The sequence below is a fragment of the Mustela nigripes genome, chromosome 8 (genome assembly GCF_022355385.1).
Source record: "Mustela nigripes isolate SB6536 chromosome 8, MUSNIG.SB6536, whole genome shotgun sequence".
Taxonomy (NCBI): domain Eukaryota; kingdom Metazoa; phylum Chordata; class Mammalia; order Carnivora; family Mustelidae; genus Mustela; species Mustela nigripes.
In genome coordinates, this window is record NC_081564.1 from 35,960,099 (window position 1) to 35,987,783 (window position 27,685).

At 38.1% G+C, this 27,685-nt stretch overlaps 1 protein-coding gene across 4 annotated transcripts in view; it reads right to left on the bottom strand.

Moving 5' to 3' along the window:
- ARHGAP28 (Rho GTPase activating protein 28) overlaps positions 1 to 27,685 on the bottom strand; it is a 205,675-nt gene that overhangs the window by 49,558 nt on the left and 128,432 nt on the right. For all 4 annotated transcript variants that reach the window (XM_059409227.1, XM_059409231.1, XM_059409229.1 and 1 more), the window contains 3 exons: positions 16,381 to 16,473; positions 8,818 to 8,907; positions 47 to 131 (listed from right to left, as the gene is read on the bottom strand). In XM_059409227.1, the coding sequence (XP_059265210.1) occupies positions 47 to 131; positions 8,818 to 8,907; positions 16,381 to 16,473 (268 nt within the window). The remainder of the gene's footprint in view (positions 1 to 46; positions 132 to 8,817; positions 8,908 to 16,380; positions 16,474 to 27,685) is intronic.

Here is a 27,685-nt window from a genome sequence, read left to right on the forward strand (position 1 = left end):
CGAGAAGACACAGCTTCAGTTCGATATAAAAGGATGTGCCACTCACCACTCCCTGCATTCTGAACTGCCTGTGCAGGGTCTGGAGATCCGTTGGAGAGAACTGGTAGGGCTGGAAGAGGCTCGAGTACAGACTGTGAAACAAGGGAAGATGAACACAAGACGTTTTAGTATACAAACACATGCTCCCTAACATTCCCATCACATTTATGCTCTGCAGTTTACACAAGTTCTTCTCACACAAAACAATTCTCGATTCCATACACAGCCTGCACCTGATTTCTTTTTCTGAGTTCAATCCAAACCTGCAGAGCTAACACGGTTTTCTCAACAGAGAACTCTGTCAAGATGAAAATAACTATCTTCTTAGCTCTTGAGAATTTGCTGCTTATACCCTTCCTACGATGTAAAAATTACAATGCTTGATGTCACATAGTTTGACAATGACAGTATTTTTTATTCTTGATGTGGTGGTCATGCATATTGATCTTAAATTTCAGGTGATGATGTGGCTAGATGGTTAATGCAAAGGCCCCTGAGGCCAGATTGCTGGGATTCTAATCCAGGCTCTCCCACTTACTGCGTGACTTTGAATAAGTCTCTCGAGTTCTCTATCGCTTAATCTCCTAATCTATAAAATGATGATGATATTAGAACACATTCAAAGAGGTATTATGAATTTTAAATTACTTGTTCTGTAATCACTTCAAACAATATCTGATACACACTAAGCACAAAATGAGCGTTGGTTACTATTAATACTCAACATATTAATTCCTCCATGGAAAAAATGAGTGTAATATTGTGAGAGTGATAATAATTACCGACACCGTAAGTGTGTTTTCTAGTTATTTCTAATTTGCTACTTTCTTCACTAAGATCCTGCCAAAGCTTTGTCTTCTCCTGCAATATTGTCAGAGTTGAGTATCTTTTCTTTTTTTAAAGATTTTATTTATTTTCGAGAGACAGAGAGTATGGTAGGGAAGGTCGGGGGTGAGGTGAATGGGAGTGGTGGCACATAGGGAGAGGAAGGAACAGACACCCTGCTGAGCACAAAGCCTGATGCAGGGCCAAAGGCATATGGTTAACCAACTTGAGCTACCCAGGTGCCCCAGAAGTTGCATATCTTTATAAAGCCCTGTGAAGCAAGCCAACTGCTCAAGTCTGGATGGGTATTAGTAAAAAACCAAAACCAAAAACCAAAAACAAACAAACAAACAAAAAACTTATACACAAATTCTACCATTTCTACCAATATAAATTTTAATGTGGTAGTTAGTATCTATGAATGCGTGTAATGATGGAAATTTGCTATTCAATCACCAATCTTTTATGTACTATTCAATATAAAGTCTGTTCATTTCTTTTCCCCAGAGCCTGATGTTGTTTCTTTTACTCTCATATTTATTTAGCAATAACTGAACACCTGTTTCATTAAAGATTATCATGTGCTACAAATTACACAAGGGTGTCTTGAATTCTGAGCTTTGTGTTCTCTTTTTCCTATTTTATTTCAAAAGAGATGACACAATTGTAATTGTGTAAAAATCATGTCAATACATGGCTAATTATTAAAATATAGATTCCCAATTACTATAATTGGTAGATGAATGAGAAGAGGGGCGCCTGGGTGGCTCAGTCATTAAGCGTCTTTCTTCAGCTCAGGTCATGATCCCAGGGTCCTGGGACTGAGCCCTGCATCAGGCTCCCTGCTAGGCAGGAAGCATGTTTCTCCCTCTTCCACGCCACCCCCACCCCCGCTTGTGTTCCTTCTCTAGCCAACTCTCTCTGTCAAATAAATAAAATCTTAAAAAAAAAAAAAAGAAAAAAAAAAGAAAAGACATAAAAAGGACTAGAGCTGGGACGCCTGGGTGGCTCAGTTGGTTAAGCTGCTGCTTTTGGCTCAAGTCAAGATCCCAGTGTCCTGGGATCGAGTCCCACATCGGGTTCCTTGCTCAGCGGGAAGCCTGCTTCTCCCTCTGCCTCTGCCTGCCACTCTGTCTGCCTGTGCTCACTCTCTCTGACAAATAAATAAATAAAATCTTAAAAAAAAAAAAAAAAGGTCTAGAGCCATACAATTCGTTGTCCATCAGATTTTTGGTAGTACTAAAAACAAAACTACAGAATAAAGATTACCTGTACACTAATATCCTTAAAATGATATGGACCACTTTTCAGTGGTCTTCTGAAGTTTTCTAAAAGAGAAATGCTTTCTCAATTTTTGAAATAACTCACCAATGGGAGACAACACTCTTAAAAACTGAGAGACTTTTATTTAAAGGCTGAAACTGATGGTTTGGGATGCTTAAACCTACTAAATGTCAGTTTCTTAATCTGTGAAGTGGAGAAGTGCCCATCTGCTGAGTTGATTTATTAAGTCTCTAGTCAGCTCTGCTGGACTGAAGGTGTGCCTGCCCTTTGTAATGTAAATTATTCTGGGGGCTGTCTTGGGGGAGGCAGAAATTTAATCATGATCCCTGCTCATGAGTTATTATTTATAATGAGGAGTAGAGTAACATTTATGGAACATTACTGAAAAACAATCAACCCACTGTTCAGAGCTAATTTCTACAACACAGCTATGTATTTACTGGAGGGCAATGGAGAAGAAAGAGGTGCGGCCCGAAAGGGTTTCACCCAGAGGCAGGTGAAGCTGACCTAGAACTCCAAGCATGATGGAGAGGACTTACAGATGCAGAGGCGGCTGGCAAAAACATTCAGGCCCAAAATGAAGGTATAATTTCAGGTATGGAAATATCTGAAACACTTCCGTTACATGGAATTGTGGAGAGACTGGTTTGCCAGGAGTTGAGGCAAGGTATTAGAAAAACATGAGAAATAAAATAGTCAAGATGGTCAGCTCAAATTATGGAAGGCTTGGAAAGCCACACAGAGAAGTCGAGACCCTCCTAAGGGCTAAAACCAAACAGAACAAAACAAAGGAACATTCATGTGTTAGAGTAGGGGAGTGACGTGGTAAAAATGAAAAGGAGAAGAAATCTCCCAATAAATGGATTTTGAATTCTTAAGTAGGTTGACTGAAAAGGCTAGGTGCTTGGTATTTATAGTGTAAAAATATCCACTCACCCATTAAACATATGAACACTAGCTTCCTTTGAAATTTTTACTAGTTATTTGAATATATTTGAAATATTAATACCATTCCCATTTAAAACACCCTTCCTTTGCTTGTCCATAACAGGTCCTACCATTTCCCTATGTGCCTAACCATAAAAGGCTGGGGCTTTAACTGGTGAGGAAAGGCAAGGTTTTCCAGCCCGTGAAGCTTGGTCTGCTGCCCAAATCATGCAGCACTAGGACTAGAGAGTAGAATATATGAGGTATGATTATTTTGAATTCCAGTCTATAGAAAGTTGGCACTACCTGTTTGAGTTCTCTCAAAATTAGACTTTGACTGTACAATATTTCCTTCACAAGAAACACCATACCTAACATTTTTCATGTTCATTACTTATAGGAGAAATTCACTAACTCAAAAGCTGTTTCTGACCTTCCTGACTAGCTGGCTGCTGCTTTTTTCCCTCAAGGTTTGAGTTGGTGTGTTATAACTCTATGTATAAAGCTGCCTTGAATTAATAGATAATAAGGTTTCCCCTTCTTCCCCTTATGTCCCTGAGATTGGAACTGGCAAATCTACATCTTGCCAAATTCTCCAGAGACACATGTTTATTTTTTTTAAATTGAAGTATAATTAACATAGTGCCCTATTAGTTTCAGGTGTCCAATATAACAATTCAACATTTCCATAGAATTTTCAGTCTTTATCGAGATAAGTTTACTCCTCATCCCCTTTATCTCTTTCACCCATCCTCCCACCCAGCGACCCCTTTGCAACGTTACTTTGTTCTCTGTATTTAAGAGTCTGTTTTTTGTCCCTTTTTTATTTTGTTCATTTGATTTGTTTCTACAATTCCACATATGAGAGAAATCATATAGTATTTGTCTTTCTCTGTCTCACATACTTCACTTAGCATTACACCCTACAGGCCCACCCATGCTATTGCAAATGACAATATCTCATTCTTTTTTATGGCTGAGTAATATTCCACTGCATCCATGTATACCACATCTTTATCCATTCATTTATTAATGCACACTTGGGCTGCCTCCATATCTTGGCTATTGTAAAAAATTCTGCAAACATAGGAGTGTACATAACTTTCTGAATTAGTATTTCCCCAGTTTGGATAAATACCTAATACCCCAGAGATAAATAAGTGATATTCACTGACAAATATGCCATCAAGTTTGAAATAAAACATAGTAACAATTATAAAATCTATCCAATTGTGAATTTAAAGGCATTCTCATAATATCTTGGATTAAAAATTAAATCACATGTGAAATTAAAAGCTAAATGTTAGAAAATAAGAACATTAAATTCCAAAAATCCATGATAAAAGTTAAACTGTTATTCAGAGATTAACTCTTAACTTTAAATGCAAATAAGTAAGATTAAAAGTAAATGTGTTTATAATCCAAGAGACTAGAAAAAATTATACAAGTAGAACCAAGAAGGAATGAAAAATTAGTAAGGATTAAATATATTAATACAATAGGAAAAGCAGGCTCATAATCAATTATACAATTATTTTTAGGTGATTTCCTAAAAAAAAAACTGCTGGTAACAGGCAACTATTTACAGTTCTAACTGGGATAAAAGACATAAATATTAGGAACAAAAAAGGTGAAATACCTACCTCACAGAAAATTTAAAATTATACACCTAAATAAGTGTGTGTGTATATTTGTATATATTTGTGTATACACAAACAGCATATACTGAAAATGCTAAATAAACTGAAAGTTTTGCTACAATAAATATAGGTTACCAAAACTCACACCATTTGGGATGGAAATGAATATAATGCCAAAACCATATCCACTGAAAAAATAATCAAAACACTATGTCTACACTGATGCCAGGTCTTGGAGGTTTCACTACAAAATTACAATACAAGGAGATTATGCTGAGTGAAATAAGTCAAGCAGAGAGTCAGTTATCATATGGTTTCACTTACTTGTGGAGCATAAGGAATAATACGGAGGACATTGGGAGATGGAGAGGAGAACTGAGTTGGGGGAAATCTGAGGGGGAGACAAACCATGAGAGACTGTGGACCCTGAGAAACAAACTGAGGGTTTTGGAGGGGAGTGCGGGGTTGGGTGAGCCTGGTGGTGGGTATTATGGAGGGCATGTATCGCATGGAGCACTGGGTATGGTGCATAAACAATGGATTTTGGAACACTGAAAAGAAATAAAATAAAATGAAAAATAATTACAATACAAGCTTAAACATAATGGATTTTATAAATTATATATTTACACCAAATTTTAATATATGGCTCTAAAACACTGAAAAAGGACTCTTAACATATTCATACCAAGATTAGTGTATCTGTAACAACAAAAAGAAATTATATATAGGCTAAATACCACTATTAGAACAGTTGTTAAAATGCTAAAATAGTAGAAACTGATATTCCATAATGTAATAAAGGTTTTATTTAGCAACAAATTTATAATTCATTATTAGAAAGATCTATCAACAGAATTTCCTAAGGTAACTGCTTAACAAAGAAAAATATATTTATTTTAATAGATGGACAATTGCTTTATATAATTCAACCTTCATTCCTAACAAAAACAATTACAAGGCTCAGATGTCAATGAAAACTATAAAGTTCCTAAGTAATTAATCAATGAAAAATGTGTATGGAAAAAATGAAAGAAAGAATATTATGAAATTTTATTGAAGTATAGAAGACATAAATAAATGGAAAAACACAATTATTATTTCTCAGTGGGAGGAGTCGATATTTTAAGATGTAAATTCTATTCCCAACATTAATCTTTAAATTCAATGAAGTTCTTAGTGAAGTCCTAATAAGACTAATTTAATGGGTGGTTATAGCATTATCCTAAGTTCATCTGGAAGTAAAGACACCTAAGAAGAAAGAAAATTTTGATCCAGAACAATGAGAGTGAACACATCCCAACAGATTTCAAAAACAAACCACAGAGCCATAGTAATTAAGACAGACCCCATATATATATAGATAAATAGACAGATTACAATTATCATAAAATTGACCCTTCAAATATATAGAAAAGATGAAAGATGGGGGGGGGGCAAAAACAGTATTGGTCAAGCTACAGTTAACCTTTTAGTAAAGTTAGGTCGCCTACTTTAAACCTTTCCACAACACAAACTCCAAAGGGCAAGTTCTGGGGACCCTCTGAAGTCTTGAAGATGACAATAAAATGTCCCTGGGAATTTATACTGCCAGGTGAGATTTACTTCACAAGAGTCATGGCCAGAGCCCTTGAAGCCCTTGTTAACACATCACTGAATTACTGGAAATCCTATCATCTAGAAGAAACTTCAGAACCTAACTGGGATGTCAGTGGCTCCTTATAACCAAGAACCAGGGAAGGCAAAATGTATTCTCCTCATGGTACAACATTCTAGAATGATTTTCAGTACAGATGCAGTAAGGGTTAAGTTCTCATCTGTGGGCTGGCTACTCTAACAACTAACCAATTTGTTGAATATTTCTAAGTAAAGATATTCTGAGTATCAAGCAGTCCAAAAGAAGTCACACTGGAGACTGGTACTAATGAGATTTTTTTTGAGTCTCAATACCGCTGAAACTTTTATTTATATCACAATCATGATTCAATCAGTTTTCAGAAAAACAAAACATGAATGACTAACATACTCCAGGAGATACTATCTATAACTGCTACATAAGATTACAGTCTTTCTCTTACACCCTCTAACTTTCAAGAATCCTCTATCTGCTGACAATACATACCTAATAAGACTTGGTGAATGAATGAATGGATCAACAAAAGCCTAACAAACAAGGCCAACCCCAAATCCTCCTCAGCGACTCAATTATGCAACCATTCTGCTCCAAGTGTTACTTGGTGTGTGCATGGAACCACATGCCGTCCTTCGTTGGCTCATATAAAATGCCTGGGGCAGAAAAGTCAGCTAGAGAGAGAGGCGTCAGACTGTGTCAGGGGTTTTTACGTCAACTAAAAGACATGGGGGAACTGCAGCAGGCATTGAAACAAGGCTTGCATGTTTAGATCAACAACTTGCTGCTGTGAGGAGGATAAATTTAAGGGGTGTATACTAAAGTCAGGGAGATCACATAGGGGGCTACTTCAGTAATAAAGGAAGATGATTTGTTTCTGTAATAAGGAAGTAGTTACAGGAAAAGGGGGGAGTAGAAATATTCTATAACTATTTACAAGACAAAGTCCGTATTTCTCGGAGATGGGCACATACAGGGCAGCATGTAGGCAGAGTTGAGGCAAATGTATAGGGATGGTGCCCTGGGCACACGAATACCAGCAGCTGAGACACAATATACAGGATCCTGTACAAAAGCCTTGGAGCAGGAGCCCCCAGTCACAGGACCACAGCACAACTGTGAGAGGTCTCTTAAGGGTAACTCCTCATTTCAGTACCTATCAGAGTTTGTGAGGGACTTACTTTGTGTTCATCCATCAGTAAGTAGCGTGCACTGAAAAAGATCTCTAAAAGAGAGACATCCTTACTCATTTGCATGCCAGTGGACAATCTTAAATAGGAAAATAGCAGCCAGATTCAGAGCTGGCCGGTCAGACAACGGGGGCAAGCCCTAGCCCATCTGTGCCATAACCTGTAGGGCTACTGATAAGATACTCATCGTCACTCACATTCTTTTGTGCTTCTTGTATCAACACTGTGTAACAAAGCAACCTCAAAATCAAAAATCTAAAAACACAACAGGAAAACTCCTTCACCTGGGGCTCGTGACGTTCTCTCTGAACAATGGGGATCTACTGAGAGCGTGCTATGCATGTAAACATCAACCATCTTTTGTCTCCAACTGGTCAAAAGATGAGAAACTACAGCTCAGAGGCTCATGTGAACGTGCCCCCTCCACCTGCCTGACTGAGGTGCTCTTGCCTGCCATCAACTTGCCATCCAGTAACCACGACCTCACTGAACAAGGTCTCTGCCAGAGCACCTGCACAGAGACACCAAGTGGGGATGTACAGTGGTTCTAGGAGGGGGAGGGACATGATGAGGCTTTCTGATCAAAAGAAGTAAAGTTCTGTCACTCAAGGCCAAGCGAGTGAATGTGTTTGGAGTGGAGGATGTATATAGGTAAGTCCTGAGCTCTAAGGCAATAGTGCCTTCAGTATCAGGATGAGGGTGTTTTAATTTATCCTGCAGGGGTAAAGGACTTCTCGGTTTAAATGGCAGAATTAGGCCAGATTACTGGTGTGAACTCAGTCAAGAGGCCTAAAGGTACCAGATTCTTCCGGGCTTGATACACACAAAGAACATCCTCTAGTTTCTGACCACAGTGGTATCAATTTACAGAGTCCCCTTTATACTGAGATCTAGTGGGGCACCTGTGTGGCTCAGTGGGTTAAAGCCTCTGCCTTCAGCTGGGTCATGGTTTTAGGATCCTGGGATTGAGCCCTGCATCGGGCTCTGTGCTCGGTGGGGAGCCTGCTTCCTCCTCTCTCTCTGCCTACCTCTCTGCCTACTTGTGATCTCTGTCTGTCAAATAAAAAAAATAAAAATAAAAATAAAATAAATTGAGATCTAGTCATTCCTTGGTTTTGAGTCTCCTACTTCCTAACTGTTAAAATGTTGGTGGGTCTCCTGGCAGCTGTGGTTTCTTCACAATCTTAGTTCAAGTTTTCCTTATCTGTTTTGAAGAAATTGCTTCTTCTTGCCTTGAACTTGTAAATATGCTGTGCGATTGTTTTGGTGGGTGACGACTTACCACAGAGCCACTCCTAGGAACTGCAAAACCCCCTTCTTCATCTTGGGACCCATCTGACAGGGTGGTATTGTTGAGAGAAGCACCATCTGGCTAAATGAAGAAATAAAAGTACCATTTTTATTCAGGCAAACACTTCTAACGTGTGTGTTACACTATGTGTATCTATTTAGATGTGTGTGACACTATACGAAGCTGTGATTTCCTGGGCAGGGACAGCTGCATCCAGTCCTTCAGGGAACATCACTGTGAGTTCCTAAATGCCAGGCCCTTCCACAGACACTGGACAGACCCCGGGCCCTGGAGCCAACACTGCTATTGCCTGCCACAAACTCCTTTTTCCTTAACAATGTCTTGGTTTCGTTCCAGGGAGTTAAACCAAAGAACTTCATTTCTAGGTTGCTTTGCAGCTGGGAGTGATCATGTGCCTAGTGTGATCAATGAGAGGTAAGTGTAATTTAGCAAGAGTGCTTCCAGAACAGTTAAGGTTTTCCTGACCAAAAGAAAGAGGGTCATCTCACATGCACTTGTGACAGTGCTGTAGATGACAGCCTAGAGTTGCGAGGTATCTTGTTGGAATAAGGATGATGGCCAAGACAATGGGCAGCAGAGGTGGAAGATCAAGCCTACCTGGGTTTGTGCTAAGGCATCCTGTAATATCCTGTCAGACTCAGACCACCAAACCTCCACGTGAACCAAAACAACTTCAACCCTTCCATTACATATGGCCAAACTTGTCTAATCTTTAATCTATAATTATCTTTTGCAGGGACTAGAATTCAATAGCAACAGTACCAGGTTATGTTCGTCATTTATAAAGTTAGAAATGAGATTTTTGCTGTACTGGACAATGGTTTCACTAAAATTTAAGACGTAAATATTCTTTTTTTACTAAAGGAAACTTACAAAATAGAATATATTGAATACTTATGAAAATACAGTGTTCTGTGTTTTTTTTAAAAAACTGTCACTCGGGGCTCAGTTGGTTAAGCATCTGACTCTTGATTTCAGCTCAGGTCATGATCTCAGGGTTGTGAGATTGAGCCCTGTGTCAGGCTCTGCAGGGGCACGGAGCCTGATAATTCTCTTTCTCCTTCTCCCTCTGCTCTCCCTTGCCACTTCTTTCTCTCTCCTTCTCTAAAAACGAAACAAAACAGAAAACCTTTTACTCCTTGCTTGACCACATTTTCTATATTTCTTATGGAGAGTAGGCATTACTTTATAAAACGGAGAAGATTTTTTGAGAGAGAGAAAGAGAAAGAACACGTGCACAGGAGTAGGTAGAGGGGTAGAGGGAGAGGGAGAGAAAAAATCTCAAGCAGGCTACACACCCAGCATGGAGCCTGAATCTGGGCTTGATTTCGCGATCCTGAGACATGACCTGAGCCGAGATCAAGACTCGGCCACTTAACCGACTGAGTCACTCAGGTGCCTAAGAACCTTTTCCTTAAAAGGACAACTAAAACATGAGAACTAGTATAAGATGGTGGACTAGTAGTCAAGATGCTCCCCTCCAACCTCCTTCACCAAAAACGGCAGAAAACATACATATATATATTTTTTTAAGGAGGACATTTTTTATAGCACTAGAAACCATCAAAGAATTCCATAGCAGACCAACACAGAAATTTCTAGATGAAAAGCAGATAGAATCGGTTTGGTAAAATAAAAACCTCTACCAGTTGCTTTGGAACATTTCTAGAGAGGAAGGAGAAAAACAAACAAATAACAGAATTGTACAAAGAGTACGAAAGGATCCTAGGTAAATAGTTAAAAATGTTTGCAAAATAGAAGCTAAGTAGACCAGCCCCTTAAATATACAGACAAACCCTGAATATAATGCAAAAAAATCTCCCAAAATGTAGTTTAAATAAAATGAATTAACTGCCTTAGGGTATAGGATCCCAGGATGAGTATACAGGCCTAAGAAGGAAATCATGAGGCCTAACAAAAGACATGGAGGGCAGATTGAAATGAATCAGTTTTGCCTGGAAGCAATAAATTAGGTTCTTCATTCCTGTCATCGGTTTGGTATCTGCGGATAATGTGTACTTGACCTACCTGCCTCCTCCACACACTTCAAAGTTAAGTACACCCCACTTAGAAGAACACACAATCAATAATTTTAGCCTTTGGAGAAACTGATCTACTCAAGTGCAAAGGAAATATCCCATCAATTAAAAATTAATAAAGTCAGTGCTATGACTCTACAGAGAACTTTAGGGGCCCACTGAGCTGTAGAGTTCCACCTGAAAGTGTGCTGGTGCCCTCTGTCTTGTGGAACACTTTCTACCCTATGCTTCCTTGGATCGAGTATCTGGTGGATCATCCCCCCCTTCTGTGACAGCATTCTCAATGGACAGCAGAATGAGGGAGGGACTGAGGAGCTGGACAGGAAAAAACACCCTGGATCCAGACTCCTGGTCAGAAGCTCTCTCTGCAGTGGAGGCAAAACCTAAAACTGGAAACACGTGCTGCCACTCAACAGAAGATGTGCACTTCCCTGACCAGATGGTTCTCACATTCAGGCAGACACTTCACTGTTTACGTCACTTATTATTACACATTCCAAAAGCTGACATTTTTCCACACAAGATGTTTATATTTGAAAATAAATGGAAAAAAATCTAAATATTTATATCTTAGTTGATACTTGAAAATATTGAAAAAAAAACATTTACATGGTAGTCTGTTATTTTTATGTATGAGCTCACCCTTGAGGATCAAGCTTTCATTGACAAATCCTCTACTTGGGATACATGCACAAAAATTAGTTTTTGTGTTTGTTTCTCACTATAGATACTTTTGAAATTTAGTTATTTTTTTATTTACCTACTAAAGTATTCCCTGCTGAGTTTATGAGCTATGGGTGATGACCCGTGGATGGCTTGTTTGCCAACAATCTGAATTACATTACACCTTTACTCAAGAGAAATGACAATATACACCCTTTACATGAAATGAATCTCCATGGCGGCATTAGGCACAACTGCTCAAAACTGGAAACAATCCAAACGTCCATCATGAGGTGAACAGATATACCATTAGTCGTATATTTATGCTATGGAATATTAGTAATAATAAAAGAACCAAACTTCCATCACATGCAGCAAATGGATGTATCTAAAAAACTTACCGTGAGTGAAAAAAGCCAGACACAGAAGTGCATTTTGTATTTATAGTTCTACTTATATGAGAGTGAAAACCATCCTAACATGTTAGAAATCACCACAGAGCTTGCCTGGGTAGGAGCAGGATGACAACTGGCTGGAAAGGGGTTCAGAGAGATTTCTGCTGTGATGGAAAATGTTCTGTTTTGACGGGCTTGGTTGTATGGGTAAAAACATATGTTGGAATTAACTGAATTACACACCTAAAATACATGCACCTAATGTTTATAAATTATACCTCGGTAAAAAAACCATAAAAATAATTTTGATTCCTTCAAAAAATTTAATTCTTCTATTCAGTGTGATTTAAGGGGCCATTGCTGCTATGAACCAAGAACCCATGGCTGTTCTAGGGAAAAAGTTGTTTTTGAGAAATAAGAATTTGTTTATTGAAACTTAGAAAAAGAATGAGACAAGCTAAAAAAAAAAAAAACCTACATTCATGACCAAGAAAAAAACCTACTAATCTGGAAAATAAAGATGAAGAGACAGAGCAAACAGACTAACATGAGAGGAAGTTTAGGAGATACGAAATTTAGGGGGCTCCTGGATGGCTCAGTTGTTAAGCATCTGCCTTCAGCTCAGATCATGATCCCGGGGTCCCAGGATAGAGCCCATATAGGGCTCCCTCCTCAGTGGGAAGCCTGCTTTTCCTTCTCCCACTCTCCCTACCTGTGTTCCCTTTATCACTGTCTCTCTCTCTGTCAAATAAATAAATAAAATCTTAAAAAAAAAAAAAAAGATACTGAAATTAAAGGATGCCTGGGTGGCTCAGTTGGTTAAACATCTGACTCTTGATTTTGGCTCAGATCATGATCTCAGAGTCGTGAGATGGAGCCCTGCATCAGGGTCCACACTGGGCATGGAGCCTGCTTAAAATTCCACCCCCCTCTCTCCCCACCTCTGCCCTTCCCTTTCCTTCCTCCCCCAATTCTAAAAAAAAATTTAAAAAGAAGATACTGCATTTCATTCACACATAGCAACAACCATCTAATATGTGTTCTAGAAGGGCGGGGACACAGAAAAATGGGGAGGAAAAATGACTTAAGACATAAAAGAAGACAGTGTCCAGAAACTAGAGGGAGGGGGGAAAACAGTTCTAGGTGAAAAGAACTTGTCAAGTAGAGACCAAAATGAATGAAATAAAGGGCAGATCCTCAAGAAAATTCCGAATTCCAGGAATAAATTCAAAATAAATTAAAAATTCAAAAATTCAAAAATTGGCAGGGAAACAAAAAAATATACCCCCTCATTTATGAAGGAATGAGATTTAGGCAACTAAAATAAGAAAATAAAAACAAATAATGTAAGAGTGCAATAGTCAGTCACTAAACATTAGAAGATATTCTATCATAAAAGTTATCCAGGACAGCTAAGGTTTTCCAATAGTAACGGTCAGTCATTTGACACACGTTCCTATTGGGAATACTAACATGGTATCCAGAGTTTGCTAACCATCTTGTAAGAGTATGGATTAAATGTTAAGGTGGCAGCATAAAAAGCAAAAAGCAGAAGTTCATGCTAAGCCTGTACTGCAGATGTACCAGCGACAGTTTACCAACCACCATCAGTACTTGTTTTGTGATTAAAACAAACTCCTACTTGTTTAAATCAAAGTTCCTTAGATTTTATTTTCCATGAAGCAAACACAGATGTAACTGACATTGTTTTTAACAGATGCTATGATTGTATGCTGCAGTGAATTATGAAAGAATAGCAAATACAGGCATTTGATTTTCACTTAAGACACTGGAAATAAACTAGATCAACTACTTTGCTTTTTGCATATACTAACGCCTCAAATGACTAATTCATTTATGTGGACTGCACATTTTATCTATCCAAGAAGTGATTTTTAGAGGTTTGTTATGATGTTAGACTGGATTGTAGGACTTTTGTAAATGCCCAAATTCAGTGGCATTTGTGATGAGAGTCAAGGGTCAACTGTATATAATACATAAATAGAATATTTTAAGTAGGTTATTTCAAAATAAATACTTCAGATATTAATAAAATAATAAGATGTAATATAAGGATTATTAAAGATTTACTGAGCTATGACATACAATTAACTACAAACATTTAAAGATTAAAGTATACAGTTTGATGTTGTTTTGACAAAAAATGTAGGCCTGTGAAACCATCACCACAGCCAAGACAATGAACAAAACCGGCACCACAAAAATGATCTTATAGCCCTTTGTTAACCTCTCCTTCCTTCCTCTCCTCATCCATCCCCAGGTCACCAGGGAATCACAATCTTCCTTCTCTCACTATAGGTTAGTTACATTTTCCATAATTCTACATAAATTGGATCTTTTTGATCTGGCTTCTTTCACAACGCATAACCACTTTGAGATCCATCCACATTGTACATATCAATTAATTGTACATATGTACATATAAAGTTCATTGCATTTTATTGCTGAGTAATATTCTGTTGTATGGATATGCCAGAATTTGTTCATCCATTCATCTATGGGGAAAAACTATTCCCAGTTTGGGACTATTGTACTAGAAGCATTTGAGTAAGTCTTTGTATGAACATATATTATGTATGAGTAGAACAGCTGTGTCTGCAGTATATATATATGTGTAACATTTTAAGAAGCTGTCACACTATTTTCCGAAGTGGATGGCCCACTTTACATTCCCACCAGCAGTGCAGGAGAGCGTCAGCTGCTCTGCACCCTCAACAGCAGCTGAAATGGTCAGTCTTTTTAATTTCAGTCATTCCACAGGTTTTGTGGAAATATCTCACTGTGGCTTTATTTGCATTTCCATAATCACTAGTGCTACTGAGCACCTTTCACGAGTTTATTTGCCATCATTTTTGGTGAAGTGTCCATTTGAATCTTTTTCCCATTTTAGAAGATGAGAAAAATACCAAACACTGGAAAGCTCAAAGTATATTCTTGAAAGAGAAAGTGGATTTGTTTTCATAAGTAAAGGGTCTATGTGCTTAAATTAAGGGAACTAAAGGTTAAATACTGGCAGGAAACAAACTGGGAATAATTTTCAATATCAAAAGAAATTTTATATTATTTCTGTAAACAATTGGAGTTATATTCTGGGATTAAATGGGAAAGTTAATCAGATGATCAAACCTCTCTTTTCTAAAACCTAATACAGTGAACAAAACATAAAAACAGGAAAAAAGATTCCCAGCAACATTCACATGAGAGGTGACTGGAGAGAGAGATATTCTAGGAATAACATAAATTCTTCTATAATCCAACTGCTGCCCCATCAAAACAGCACTAATGAAGAATATAAATGGAGGGGCACCTGGGTGGCTCAGTGGGTTTAGGCCTCTGCCTTTGGCTCAGGTCATGATATCAGGGTCCTGGGATCAAGCCCTGCATTGGGCTCTCTGCTCAGTGGGGAGCCTGCTTCCCTCCACTCTCTCCGCCTGCCTCTCTGCCTACTTGTGATCTCTGCCTGTCAAAAAATAAATAAAATCTTAAAAAAAGAGAAAGAGAGAATGTAAATGGAGAAAATTTTTAAATAGACAACTGTCATGTCCAAAATGAGAAAAGACAACCCAAAGTGTGAGTAACCATACTTGGGTTCACTATATGAACATTCAAACAAAGACTCTCCCCAACACCATGTCAGCAAAGAGGAGAGAACCTACTACAATTCACCATTCTGCCTTTTGTTATCTGGGAGGAAGTTAGGAGAGGGAATATGATGACAGAAAAATAAAAAAGAAAAAAGAGACTATATGACTTCTACCAAAGAGAGAAGGTAGGAGTACACATAGAAACCTGTGAGAAAATGTTTTGGGCTAAACCATAAATGCAGTCCCCTTTCCTGTTTGGAAATAGATATAAGCTCCATCCTCCTCCTCAGGCTTGTCTGGCTGTTCCTTCTTCTGGGTCACCTGGGAGGAGAAGTGGGGATGGGGCAAGCAGGGAGATGGGAGAGGGAGGGAGACACTGGACACCTGAGGTTACATGTATGGTCAAGAAGGAGGGTGCTTGATCTTCAACTTGTACTGCACAAATAGTAGAAACCTGAGGACACATGTTTCCCCTCCAGCAGAGGGACCTATGACTTGATGGAATGAACACTCTTCTGAGAATTTTTTAAAATAAAAGAAAAATGGAGAGGAGATAAATCTGTCCCAGGAAAGGCCTACAATCATTGGTTTTCTGGGTATTTATCTGTTTTTATAGAGTATGCAATTATTTGTGGATTTAACTATTAAACTTGGCTTTATTTAATGCTTAATGTTTTCCTGCAAATTGAGTAAATGTGGATAGGTATGTTGAGAGCTGTAGTTGTCCAGCCATCTTAATTATGGTACATTGTTCTGAAGTTTTGCCTGATTGTCTTGAAAAAAATGACTTCTTCATTCATCCCTATCCCCAGCTATCCTGCTGTAACTTACCAAGGACCCACTTGTTTTGATAATTCCTGGCAGTTCTTTTTCCTCCAGGGTTCCATCCAACTGAGCAGTATGGTTGTCACAGGTATCACCTGGCTAATGAAAGAATGAAAGTCATTTTCAACCAGGCATATCTGCCCCAACATAATTGTTTATTCAATTACACATTATATAAGACTCTACAAATGTATAGTCATATGGTGATGGAGCATAAGTTGGTCTCAAAAGCAAACACTGTTAATTACCTGCGAAAATCCACTTTTCTTAACTTACAAATATCATGATTTGCTCCAAAGATGTTATGTCTAAACTAAAAACACTAAAGTGTGATCATGTGATGGCTCTGACCAATGAGATACAAGCAGAATCCTACTTGGTAGAGCATCCAGGAAGGCTAATGTTTTCTTATTAAAGTGGATAGAATCCACTAGCTGACGCTGCTTCTTCTTCACAAGGACCCAGTGTCTGTGATGCCCAGATATACTTGAGAAGCACTAAATATTAGCCCATAGGCCAAGTGGAGCAGAATGGAAAGATGAAAAACTTGGTAGATTCATGCTAGGAAATCAGCCACACCAGCCTCAGACTTTAAGGATAATAAATCTCTAATCATCTAAGTCATGAAGCTTACTGATTAACCTATGCCACTTTAAAGCCAACTTTATAATTTTTTGTAATGATTTACAAATCAGCAAGAGCAGTTTTTTCAATCAAGAAACTAGAAATACATTAGGTTGACTAACTCAAAAACACATAAGACTGAACCAAATATTTGATTCCTATTCACTGAATATTGTAAAAGCTCTGATTTTCATTATGCAGCAAGTGTTATCTAGAGATTATTATGATTGTGATAGATGGCATTTTAGGTCTTGTGCATATGCTCTAAGATTTTTAGCAGCATTTGTGATATAATGGCTTTCCCCAAAATAAAATGCAATTATTCTATTCCATGATTGAAGCAACATTTTGCCAAATTAAACATACTGGATATTAATGAAATCATACATTGCTACATGAGACTTCAAAACTGTTGTTTGTCATCTTGCTTTTCCATATTTTCTAACTTTCCCCCAATATGTATGCATTATAGTAAGAAAAATAGACATTATAGTAAGAAAAATAGAAGCAATGCTAAAGAGGCAGTACAAGAAACGAGGTCAGGACAGAGAACTGAGAGCACACCACTTCCAATCACTCAGAACTAGAGAAAGGTGTGTACTGTTATAAGAATAGCTCCAAGTGGCACTGGAAACCAACAGGGTGTCCTAATAACAGATGAGACATTGTTAGAAATTCCTGCGAATTAAAATGTAAACAATGTATTTCATAATTGTATAGAACTTACTCTAAGAACAGCATAAATCAACATTGCTGGCAAAGAAAGGTTAAATCGACAAACAGCAAACATACAACCAAGCGAGTTCAATGTGAAAATTACAAAGGGGAGGAAGGAGCCTTAGCTCAGTGGCCACAATAATTTATCATGAAGTGTTTCCTCAATGGAGGGACCAGACAGATCTCCCAAAGGCTCCCTTTACACCGAACAGCAGGCAGTAGCTACATATGGGCCCAAGAAAATCACTTCGGCTGAAGTGAACCACCTGCCTTGGAAAGTTGTCCAGGGTTGAGACCAAAACACATCTCAGTATCAGGTAACTCTGGACCTTCATCAAAGTCACGGAAGGGAGAATAAAAGGAAACATCAGTTTTTGTCTTGGATAGTAAGAAATGAAGTCATTCACCCCTCTCCTTTTGGTGTGTGTGTGTGTGCACGCATGCATGCGTGTGTGTGCACACGTGCATGTGAGCATGGATACTCATCCATATATAGAGTTTAACTTCCATTCATTCCCATATTTTACTGACTTACACAGTACCCAAAATCAGCCCTCTCATTTAATAAAGAATCCTTTGGGAAAATATCTGTATCATGGTAGAGAAATCACATAACAATAACACATCCTAAGTCACTAAGGGGTTGGTCTAGCCCATTAAATATATATCAATCACCAAGGACCATTAGCCATTTGAGAAAATTAGTGTAATGAATAAATTTACTCATGGCAAAAAAAAAAAATCAACATTCTAAAAAAGTACAGTGATAAACATTCTGGGAAAAAGAATTGAGGGAAGGGAAAAGACTTAAAATAAGTTAATTTCAGAGAGATTTGAAAAGATATTACAACCATAAATCAGGACAAACTATCATAATAAAGGGGAAGTCATTGAAAAATGAGTTCCTATCAATTAATAGTATGACTACTGAATTAAAAAATCAGTAGAGGCTAAATTATAACCACTCATGGCAAAAATGACAATTAGGAATCTACAAATTGATATAGACAAAATCTACTAGCAAAGAGAACAAATAGGAAAAAAGACAAGGAAATACAACATACAATTTAAGAACTATGTGAGTTTAACACACAGGCAATGAAAGGAAGCATAGGAAAATGGAAAATAAACTAAAGAAATAATGGAAAGAGAATGGCTAGAACTGAAAGAAAAGTAACATTTTTCACCAACAAAAAGCTAAGTGCTGACTGTAATTTAAAAAAAAAGGTGTCAGGGGCACCTGGATGGTACAGTCAGTTGAGCATCCAACTCGATTTCTGCTCGGGCTGTGATCTCAGGGTTAAGAGACTTGAGCCCTGTGTGGGGCTCGTTGCTCAGCCAGTAGTCTGCTTGGGTTTCTCTTTGCCTTTGCCCCTCCCCACAACTCCCCACCAAACACATGGACATAAGCTCTCTTTCTTTCTCAAATAAATAAATTTTTAAAAAATAAAAATAAAAAATAAATTTTTAAAAAAAGATGTCATATCCTGATGACAGTTCCAGTCTCCAACACTAAAGATAAAGGTAAAAGGCTTCCAGAAATATAAAAATGAGAAAAGGAAACAAATAAAGGAGTAAGATTTAGAGAGACATCAGATTTCTCAACATTAACACTACATGAAAAAGCAAACAGATTAATATTTACAAATTTCTGAAAAAATTAATATAGGGCCTAGCATTTGATACTTCTAGTTTAGGATTTAAGCTTTTTAGATATGAAAATTTAGTATCCACAGATATTTTTTGCCAGTTTGCTCAAAGGATAAAAGATGTAATCTGCTAAAAAGATGTAACATTTTATAATATATATGATTATGCAAATTAGTATTTGTACCATTCTCTGTATTTACTCTACTATGTTAGCCCTCACCATCCTCCAAGGAGAAAGAACAATACTCGCTTTCTCATTCCAGAAACCTGTCAGTAGTTCAGGGGTAGGGCTGGAACAAAACTTTAATGTTCTCTTCCATCTCACTGCAAGATTTCTTCACGTGTTTGGCACCACACTTGCCCCTTTATTCACCTTTAAAAGGTGGTAAGATCTTCAAGGAATTGAAATACATGGAATAGTGATAAAAGGGAAAAGAAACAAAAGAAGCCTAGACTAATCATGAGAGTCCATGGCCAGGGTGGATGTATTGGGTGTGGCATATAAAACTTCAAGAGTAAAGCTCACTCTTCAGGTGGCCATGACATCTGGTAAGAGCGCAAGGACCACAAGTGGTCTAACTAGAAGCTCCCCTCCTACTCTGGTCCCTCATAAAAGGTCCCCTAGACAGACAATGTTCCTTATCTGGGGGACCAGACACAATTCCTGCTTATCCTTGAGTAACATGTTTCAGTTCCCTGTTAGCCAGTGAAATTATTCAAACAAGCGAATCACATTCTCCCATGGGAACCACGGGGTACCTCACTCTCTTGATACTACAAAACCTGTCTCCTACCACCCCTGGTTATTCACTCTGTTCCCAAGTGCACCCCACACATGGCTCTGTGTCCAGATCTCCCAAGCTGTGAGAACATGTGATAATAAATTGCTGTTGATCTTGTCTGTTGCTGAGTGTCAAGATACCCCTGTAACCCTAGGGTGGGAATCCCTCCCTCATCCACAGGATGAAGAAGAGATGATCAAAATAGTATACAGAGACAGCCAGGAGAAAGGCTGATAGAAATCCACTATTTGAAAACACTAGCATCTACTCTGTGTGTCCCTATTCTGGCTGGTCTGGAAGAGTAAATGGGAGAGAGGAATCACAGCCTGGATCAGAGTCCTGGTTGGAAGTAAGATATCTAAGACTCCCTACAATGCAGGAACAATCTAAAGCCAAGGGCACTTACTGCCAAGATAGCAGAAAAAGTAGACTTCTAACTAAATGGAATTAATAATCTTATGAGAAAATAATGAAATTAGGAAAAAAGGAAAAAAAAAAAAACTAGTGACAAAGTCTGCAAAATAGGATTGCTCACAAAACTTGACAAAACTCTCAGGCAACAGAAGAGCAGCCAGAAGACAAACTAGACACATCCAAACTCTTAAGCAGAATTTGGAAGGAACCAACAACTAGTTTGAATTAGGACAATCTTTTAAAGATCCAGATAGAATATTCCACATAAAATACATGTAAGATAAAAATAAAGTATAGAAACTAAAGATCATCATCATCATTATTCATCAGATCAATGATGGTACAAGGGTTATTCTTAGAACACCTAAAGTATCTCTCTTCCTCTGGTAGGAAAGAAAAAAAGTAGAGCTCAAGAGAAGGTTATATATGAGTTGTAACAAGGGAAAGTCTCTCTCCATAAATTTCCTGCTGTCATGAGTCCAAGTGGAGGCAGATGTCAGTAAACTTGTGCCCTTCTATGCCTCTAGTCTGGGTGCAGCACTTGAGTAAGAGGATGCAGGCCTTATGCTAAGTAGTATAAATCATGGCACTGGATTCATCTCACACATCAACCCCTTCTACTGAGATCATGTCATTGGCAGTTACGAACTCAGATTAGCACTCTTTGAATCTCTGAACTAAAATAGACAAGGTGGGCTCTACTGAAATGTGTTTACCTCTTGTACTAGACAGTGTACTTTTCCCCACTTATTGTTACACATTTAAAATGCTACCATGCTGCCCCTCATAAACTATTTATATGAAATGTCAAAGTATTTCTTATATTGAGAATTAAATCAATATTGAAAGATACATGGAGAGTAGCATAAAACTCTCTATTACGTGTTCAGGAAAAAGAACAACATTTAGATGATGACATCCCTGACATCTTGACTTCTGGCTGGGGCTAGAACTGCAGCCATCGTTTTGTTGTTGTAAAAGCAGACAGGCCATGTAGTTATTTGTGGATTTAACTAATTTTTCATTCCTGAGTTTAAGAGTCTCTGTTTCCTTCTTTCTTTTTTCTTTTTTCCTACATAAGTTTTTGTTTTTTAAAAGAGCACACTTACCAGCTGAATGTAAATAAAGGTTTCAGATATTTTCCAAAATATTTATAAAACACTTCATTGTTGAGAAATCACTTCTGGAGTGGTGGCTATCAAACAAATAATTATAAATTATTTTTTCAGTGTTCCAAAATTCATCTGTTTCCTTCTTTCTTATAAGGCAAGTAGGCATTTTGCTCAAGTTTTCCTGACTGCCTTAAAATAATCACTTTTCCCAGCCTCCTTACTCTTAAGTCCCTTGCTTTACCTTACCAGCTGACCATTTCTGCGAGGAATGGCTGATATCCCTTCTTCATACAAAGTCACATACAAAAGAGGAGCTGGGATACAACCAAAATCATCTGGCCATTGAAAAAAATGAAAGTTCAGGTTTATTCAGGCATATTCTCCACAGCGTAACTGCACATTCAAGTATGTGTTCTGCATATATGTGTACATTGATGCAGATTTGTGGAGAGATCCACAGATCTTATTGCTGTGCACCAATCACTGCATGTAGCCACTCATCTGCCAATACTGAGAGCCCACTACATTCAGGGCATGATGACAGACATTGGTCTCTGTGGAGAATACTGTTAATTGTTCACCCCAAACCCAATCACCAGTCTTCCTTAAAAGAATCCTGATTTTCCACCCCTCAGGGACATTTGTGTCAACTAAAACAAATGAAAACCAAACAAAAAAAAGAACGTTGAATTCTTAGACTCTGTTGCAGCTAAGGATGATCACATACATTTCTGGGCAATGAAAGGCAACTGGGATTCTACAGAGTAAGATTTCTAGGAGATTAAGCTCAGAAAGATAGAGTGAGTTGGTACAAGTTCCAGGAATGGCCCAGAATATGAATATAGCGCTAGGAGTGGCCCAACAAACTTACAGGTAAAAGGATGAAGGCTGCATATGAATGACAAAGTAGAAAGACAGAAAGAAGATGGAAGCACAGAACACCTACCTTCACCTTCTTCCAAAAGAGAGAGAGAAAAAAAAATCTGTATTTGTATAACTCATGATTTCTTAGGTTTTCTGTTACATGCAGTGGAATGTGTATACAGGTAATACAATCATCGTTTCTTAAATAAGAGTGAATGAGGAGCTCCTGGGTAGTTCAGTCAGCTGAGCATCCGACTCTTGATTTTGGCTCAGGTCATCATTTCAGGGTCATTCGGAGCCCCACATTGGATTCTGCAGTGGGCTTGAAGCCTGCTTAAGATTCTCTCTCTTGGGAAGCTGGAGGAGAGGTGGTAGGGTGGGGAGTTGCAGGGAGAAGCGATAATTGGGTGAGGGGCATTGAGGAGGGCACCTGATGTAATGAGCACTGGGTATTCCATGCGACTATGAATCACTAAATTTTACCTATAGAACTAATTAAAAAAAAATTCTCTCTCCCTCTCCCACTAGTGTGAGCACATTCATTCTCTCTCAAATTAATTAACTGAAAACTAATTCAGGGTGCATGACTATTTTTATGCAGTCAGTTATGCTGGTCTCACCTTTGACTAGTTCTTTATCAATTATGAAGTTGGAAATAAATTAGATAGACTGTTTTGCTCAATTAAATGTGCTACTGAAAGGAACATCTGATTCACATCTTCTATATATTAGAAACAAATGTATTTGGGCACTGAAATTCTACTCATGATGAACAATACTATAGACTGCAATATGTAACCAGAAGCTGATTTAGGATTTGTGATTTAGTGTATAATAGTTCTACTAACACAAGGGTTAAATATTCTTTTATGGCTAGGATTCCACTAAAAATTATATTTATTGGATATTTAATTAAATCATAAAAATTTATTTGGGGCTGTGGCACCTGGGTGGCTCAGTGGGTTAAGCCTCTGCCTTTAGCTCAGGTCATGGTCTCAGGGTCCTGGGATCGAGCCCTGCATCGGGATCTCTGCTAAGCAGGGAGCCTGCTTCCCCCTCTCTCTCTCTCTCTGCCTGCCTCTCTGCCTACTTGTGATCTCTCTCTCTCTCTGTCAAATAAATAAATAAAACCTTAAAAAAATTTATTTGGGGCTATAGAAGCAGTCATTTATCTTGCTTGTCCATATTTTCTAAGTTTCCAGGAAAGATTATTTTTGTAATAATAGGGAAAAACACATTTTTTGGAAGAAACAAATATTACTGAAGAAACAGCATAGGAAAATTGGATCAAGATAGCAAAATGCACATACCAATTTCCCCTCCCTCCACAAATCTGACTCAAAGTGTCAAAGAGATACCTTTTTCAAAGAGTAGATCTAGAAACCACTAAACATTTCCATTAACAGAACAGAAATTGTTGGATGTTCCTGGAAGATAAAAAGCAAGCAAGAATGGTTTGATAAGGGCAGAGGAAAACGTCAGCCCGAAAAAAAACTACAAAGAAAAATGTGTAGAAGATAAATGCTGATCTAGAAAAAGCACATATCCAACATGAGAATAAAAAAAAAACAGTAAGAGGGTGCTTGGCTGGCTCAGTGGGTTAAGCCTCTGCCTTCAGTTCAGGTCATGATCTCAGGGTCCTGGGATTGAGCTGGCACATGGCTCTGTGCTCAGCAGGGAGCCTGCTTCCCCCTTCTCTCTGCCTGCCTCTCTGCCTACTTGTGATCTCTGTCTGTCAAATAAATAAATAAAATCGTTAAGGAGAAAAAAAAAAAAAAAGAACAGAAAAAAAAAAAAAAGGCATCCCTAATTCAGAAGACAATGGCCAAAGTAACCTAAGAATGTTCTGAACAAAGAGGCCAGGAAACAATCCCTTCCTCTAGCACTGAACAGCAGGCAGCAGCTAAATGGGATTCCAGAATAAAACACAACAAGCATTCTCTTGGTGAGCACCTGACTTGGGGAGGAGGAGGAATGTTGTCCTGGTGTAGTGGTCCTGGACAAAAATAAAATTGACCTTCACTGGAGCCTTCTAAAAGAATATAGATAGAAGTATAAAAAGGAAAGTTAGGTTTGCCTGAAAAACAAATAAATTACAGTTCTTCAAGATTATCATTACTTTGGAATTGATACTGTACTTGTTTGTCTTAAAGTGAAATGTGACAGCTGACTGACCCACTTGACCACTCACACAGGCCCAGACTGCATCCACTACGAGAATATTGGAGAGAAAATAAGTGTACATGATTACACAGGAAATATACAGTCTTTACCTATACTGATCAATCAGTCAATGACTTAACCTAGTCCTCCATTAATAAATAAGAATCAACACCCAAAGATCAAAATCAACTGAACAATAGTAATGTAATGATGGCAAAAATAAATACAGGATCCTGAAGAAGAAAACAGTAATTCAAGGAAACAAAGACCACGTTGGAATTTAAGGTTTAATTTAGTACCTTAGAGTGCAAAAAAGAGCAGATCACTAAGGCACAGAGAAACTCAGGGGAAAGAAGAGGCTTCAGGAAATTAATAATATGACTGTTAAATTTCTTCAAATCAGGACACCTGGGTGGCTCAATCAGTCAAGCCTCTATCTTTGGCTCAAGTCATGATCCCAGGGTCCTGGGATCAAGTACCACATTGAGCTCCCTGCTGGGTGGGGAATCTCCTTCTCCTTCTCCTCCCTGCTTGTGCTCACTCTCTCTCTCATATAAATAAATGAAACCTTTAAAGAAATTTCTTAAAATTAACTAAATGCTGAAGTATCAATACAACCATGACCAAATTATTGTCATTAAAAATAAAAAAGTTGAAGAGATAGGAAAGAATGTAGAATAAGCATACATATAAATAAAGCTTGGAAAACAAGAAAACATTTAAGAGACACAGAGGTTCAATTCAAACAATGCAACAGTCATCTAACAGAAGTTCCAGAAGGAGATAAGGGAGAAAAAGAGGAATTAGTATTGGTTTTAAATGTTAGAATACAATATATAGAACCAAAAAATGACTGAGTGCTCATATTGAAAGAGCTTTCATATGGAAAATCCCTAGCAGACTAGGACATATGTTGTGAAAAGGTTAAACTGGAAAAAATGCAAGGTTCCAACAATAAACATAAAGCTCAAAAAGCTTCCACATTGGTATATAAAGGAATGAGGTCAGTAGAGATACCATGCTTCTCCACAGTCAACAGTGCACAAGAGAAGACAATGGGCAAGTATCTCCAAAATTCTCGAGGTTATTCCAAGCATGGGATTCAATGTGCAAAAAATTAAGAAAAGACTAGCATAATCTAATTCTCTTTTAAGTTACTGAATTTGTATCTTCACTAGGTAAGTACAGTGGATCAGATTCATATGTATAAGATTAACGTAAACTTATCTCATGAAACTCAAGACGTTAAATCTTCATTAAGAAAGTGAAATGGAAACTTTAGGTGACTGTTCTATTATTGTACATAAATGAGGACAAAGAAAGAAAGAGTAGGAGTGGATGGAGTACAGGAGGACAGAGAAACACACACACACACACACACACACAGAAGGAAGGAGGAAGTGAAGGAGGAAGAAGCAAATAAAGAGACAGAGAGGGACAGACAGGTACTTTGGGCAAAAGAAGGAGGGAGAGAGGAATTGGTATTTATGCTGTCACATTCAGATAGGAACTTAAAAAGTTTAGGTATGTTTCTAAGAAACTTCCAGGTCCACTTGCAGAAACAGATGCTGAATTTTTTAGGAAGAAAATCTGTGAAGATGTTTATCAGGTCTGATACATGGTACATATACCATATTTTTTAAAATTAAATTCAATTAGCCAGCACATAATATATCATTAATTTCAGATGTAGAGCTAAGTAGTTCATCAGTTGCATATCACATCATGACCCTCCTTAAAGCCCAACACCCAGTTGCCCCATCCCCCTGTCCACGTCCCCTCCACCAACCCTCAGTTTGTTTCCCTCAATTAAGAGAGTCTCATGGCTTTTCTCCCTCTCTGATGAGTTCTTATTCACTTTTCCCACCCTTCCCCTATGATCTTCTACACTGTCTTTTATATTCCACATACAAGTGAAAGCATACAATAAATGTCTTTTTCTGACTGATTTATTTTGCTCAGCATAATACCCTCCAGTTCCATCCACGCTGATGTAAATGGTAAATATTCATCCTGTCTGATGGCTGAGTAATATTCCATTGTACATATATTCCACATCTTCTTTTTTTTTTAATATTTTATTTATTTATTTGAGAGAGAGACAGTGAGAGAGAGCATGAGCGAGGAGAAGGTCAGAGAGAGAAGCAGACTCCCCATGGAGCTGGGAGCCTGATGCAGGACTCGATCCCAGGAATCCAGGATCATGACCTGAGCCGAAGGCAGTTGTCCAACCAACTGAGCCACCCAGGCGTCCCTATTCCACATCTTCTTTATCCATTCATCTGTCAATGGACATCTAGGCTCACAACACAGTTTAGCTATTGTGGACAATACTTCTATAAACATTGGGGTATAGGTGCCCCATTGGATCACTACATTTATATCTTTGGGGTAAATACTGAGTAGTGCAATTGCTAGGTCATAGGGTAGCTCTATTTTCAACTTCTTGAGGAACATCCACACTGTTTTCCAGAGTGGCTGCACCAGTTAGCATTCCCACCAACAGTGTAGGCGGGTTCTCCTTCCTCCACATCCTCACCAACATTTGTTTCCTGACTTATTAGTTTTAGCTATTCTGACTGGTGTGAGGTGGTATTCACTGTGGTTTTGATTTGTATTTCCCTGATGCCAAGTGATGTGGAACATTTTTTCATGTCTGTTGGCCATTTGGATATCTTCTTTGGAGTAACACGTGTCCATGTCTTCTGCCCATTTCTTGACTGGATTATTTGTTTTGGGGTATTGAGTTTGGTAAGTTCTTTATAGATCTTGGATACTAGCCCTTTATCTGATATGTCATTTGCAAATATCTTCTCCCATTCCATAAGTTAGTTGCCTTTTAGTTTTGTCAGCTGTTTACTTTGCGGTGAAGAAGTTTTAATCTTAATGAAGTCCCAATCATTCATTTTTGCTTTTGTTTCTCTTGCCTTTGGAGATGTGTCCAGTAAGAAGTCGCTGTGGCTGAGGTCACAGAGGTAGTTGCCT